At 51.7% G+C, this 3,586-nt stretch overlaps 1 protein-coding gene across 1 annotated transcript; it reads left to right on the forward strand.

Moving 5' to 3' along the window:
• Window positions 1-498: 498 nt before the first annotated feature.
• Window positions 499-1,875, forward strand: TraAM80_10145 (retrotransposon hot spot (RHS) protein; the record flags this gene model as incomplete). Its single annotated transcript, XM_029386789.1, has 1 exon — window positions 499-1,875. One exon carries the CDS (start codon window positions 499-501, stop codon window positions 1,873-1,875), a length of 1,377 nt encoding a protein of 458 aa, XP_029233354.1.
• Between the last annotated feature and the right edge of the window lie 1,711 nt (window positions 1,876-3,586).

The following is a 3,586-nucleotide window of genomic DNA, read 5'->3' on the forward strand; positions in this document are numbered from 1 at the left end:
TCCGAATGTGAAGTGCAATACGAGAAGAAGATAGAAGCCTCGTCGCAGTTGTTGTGTGTGCCGTGCAATTTGCACGGTTTGCATAGGGAGATCTAATTTTCCCTCGTTGTTTGTGTGGGTGTGCGCCGCGTGCCGTGTGTGGGTGGCCCTCTCTCTTTTTTGTTGTTGCGGCTGCGTGGGGTCGTGTCTCTGCCTGTTTTTTTTTTATAATTTCATTCTCCCTTTTGACTGCTGGTTGAGTATTGTGCTGCAGTTCAACTCAAGTTAACCACTACGAAGGAAAACATGTCTGAGAGACGCGAGGAAGAATCTCACGCCACCGAGGAGCCCCCGCACAGCGCCGAAGGGTGGAGGGAGCGCCGCAGAGGCCAAGGAGGACGCTATCGAGCTCTATCGAGGATGTCCGTAATGTGCGGGTTGGTCAAAGCAACGGAATTTTGCTGAACGACTTCCTTCGGCAGTACGTTGGCCCCAACAGAGCGGTGGGTGAAGACCAAAATGTGTCAATGGAGGTGTTTCTGCAGCAGCCCGCAGAATACGTTACAGACCAGAGGCTTCTTCGAGAAATTCTCAATTCCACCAGGGTATCAGCTTTTTGAAGATGCACGCATGCTTGCAGAGAAAGGTGTGTTTTCTCTCAAGCAATGGAAGGAATTTGGACAGAAAAATACGGTTCCCCTTCGTACAAAAGGCAGACTCGATGCAGCTCTTCAGCAGGCGGAGGATGCAGAGAAAGAAAGGTGGGAAAACGAAAAACCTCCCAGACAACCATTACCGGAGGGATTCTACGAGTCCGTGTTTAACGCAACGTGGAGTCACGTCATGGGATTTCCCGAGGACGAAGGGGAAGACGTGGTGGTGAGAGAGGGTCAACGGCCACAAGAGTTATTATGGGAGTACACGCAGACTGTGCGTACTTTTTTCTCAGTGGGTGGTGATGAGCAATTCCGTCCACCACGCCCACGACTCATGATCCTTTCCTCTGAAAAGCGATGGCCGTACTCGTTGAACCATTCAGTACGTATTACCGACTGCTACATTAACATTGAGGTGCATCGGGTGTGGAAGATCGTCGAGGGCGATCTAAAAGGAGTGTTTCCCCCCTCACGTCTAAACGCACCATACATGAGACGCCGTCTTTTGATTGGAACCCCCGGGATAGGGAAGTCAATGGCGGCTGACTCCTACCTCCTTTATCAGCTGCTGCAACACGGCGCCACAGAGCTCCATGTGGTTGTGTACTGCTTTGGAAGGAATTTCGCATACTTGTTTGACAATACGGCACGAACGGTGACAATATACGAGGGTGGGTGTAATATTGGAAGGGTTATGGTAAATTTGGCTAGGAGTGGAATGAAGGGGTATATCATCGTCGATATGGCAATACATTTTCGAGAACCATCGAATGATGTTGTGCTCTCCCATGAGTGGGGCGCCATTATGTTGTCGTCCCCGCACGAAGATAACTTCAAAGCATGGACGGAGCAGGCGGGTACTATCAAAATCATCATGAATTGCCCCGATGAAAACGACGTGAAGGCGATGTGTGCGTGGGAGATGCGCAATACGACTGAAGAGGAGCAGGCGGAGTATTGGAGAAGGATGCACATGCACACGCATGACGTCGGACCGATTCCACGATGCATCTTTCAATTCAATGAATATGAGGACCGCGTGGAGGAAATCAAGGACATCCTGGCAGGTATCGACGCTTCAAATGCTGTACATTATGGGATGGTTGGAGGTGTGGAAGAGTGGCCCTCGAATGACGCACCTCACAAACTTGTGAAAGTTGTCAGATTAGTAACACAAGGCGATGTTGAGGAGTTTGTTAACCTGCCGGCCTGTTTTTCCATTGAAAACAAATTAATTTGAAGGTTGCTCGAGGTGGATGAGGAGAATGACATTATTTTTCGACTATTGAAGTGCAGAAAAGAATTATTGGCAGACGCTTCGGAGCGGTACACTCTGCTCGCATTCCTGCGTAGAGTCTGTGTGGAAAATGTAATGCCGGGCCTCAACGAGTTGCCTCCACCAGGAAGTCGTCAGCAACAGAGATGTGTGCTGCAATCGAACCCCGAAAAGCATCCAAGCAGAACTGTTGCATTAATAGCGCTGGACCACACTCCTCCGATGTTGGATGTACAATACGAGGTGCTATACCTACCGAATAGTAGAAATTTTCTGTTTGTGGACGGCTTTTTCTTCGTTGGTGCACCGCGGAGGACGATGGTTGCGGTGCAGGTGAGACGGCGAGGGCTGAGCATGGCACCCAAGCCAGCACGGTGAGGCGGTTCAACAGTCTTCTACGGAGTTATTTTAATAACTGGGAAACTTTTGCGGAAGGCTTGTCGTGGGGGATTATTTACATGCATCATGAGGACAGTACGTCAATAAACGCGTGGCAGGGATGTGTTGTCGTCGCGCACGCAAATGTAACGGGCAGCAATGAGCGTGAGGACCCTCAGGCCATTGCGGCATTTTGGAATCAGCAGGTGCGTCAGTGCGAGGTAGCGGTATCGGCTGAAAGTTTCAGAAGTGAACGACAAACCCAACGTGGGCGGCAACCAGAGGGAGAAGGAAAAGGAGGAGGGGAACAAGCAGCTTGAGTTTACTGGTGAAGTATTTTAGGGAGTATTATGTATTGCCGAGTGTGTTTGTGTGTGGGTAGGAGGCGCACTTAGGGACTCGCTCTGCCGTGCACCAAATGATTATTGCGGCCAGCGCTACCACAGCAGCACCTTTTTTTTGTTGTGGTTGCGAGTAAAATTGTGTGGGGAATGATGGCGCCTTGTGGGTGTACGCCGGCAGTATTCCATTGGTGATATCTCCTCGCTGTTCCCAGTTTGTTGCTGCAGAGAGTTTGGGCGAGAGGGTAAGTTTTACATGCTGAGTGGGCTCACAGGCAGGGAAGCAAATGCGGCGCCACCACAGCCCAGAGGTCAGGGGCAAACCGAATTTCTGAAATTGTTTTGTGCCTTGGCGTGGTGTTTTCCCCTTTTGTTTTTTGGGTGCCATTGTTTTTGGTTCGTCTGTGCTCCAATGGGGGGTGCCGCATGCACCGCTGAGAGCCTCGAGCAAACGCCGTTGGCGCCTCTCTTTTGTTGGGTTGCCGTCCTGGGCGCATGCGCCTGTTCCGTCTTGGTCGGGCTGCATGTACTGACCGGGCAGTCTGAGGCTACGGCTGCGCTGGCGTCCCCCTCCCTTGCAAGCGGAACGAAGCAGCAGGAAAGGGGGCTACATGCATCGTTTTTTATTTTTATTTTTTAAAAATAAATTACGCCCCACTCCTGCTGCAGTGCGCTGAGGGAAGTGGCGGCGTTGGGGATTTTGTGGGGGTCGTGATGGGAGGTCCCGCCGTCATGCGCACTGCGTGTTGCTGCTGACGGGGTTTTAAGGGGCTGGGCGGGGGAGACGGTAAGCGACGTGTCCATGAATTAATTTTGTTGTTTGATTTATGCGGGGCGTCCCACACTGCGGACTCTCCGTGCGGGTGCGTGTGGGTGCTTTTTTAGGGCCGCGCACAACAGTCGCTGCTACCGCCAGCCTTCTTTGCGGCTGCCGTCTCTTATGGTGGGCTGCGAGT

This window comes from Trypanosoma rangeli (assembly GCF_003719475.1).
Source record: "Trypanosoma rangeli strain AM80 chromosome Unknown Tra_15.4_contig_00809, whole genome shotgun sequence".
Taxonomy (NCBI): domain Eukaryota; phylum Euglenozoa; class Kinetoplastea; order Trypanosomatida; family Trypanosomatidae; genus Trypanosoma; species Trypanosoma rangeli.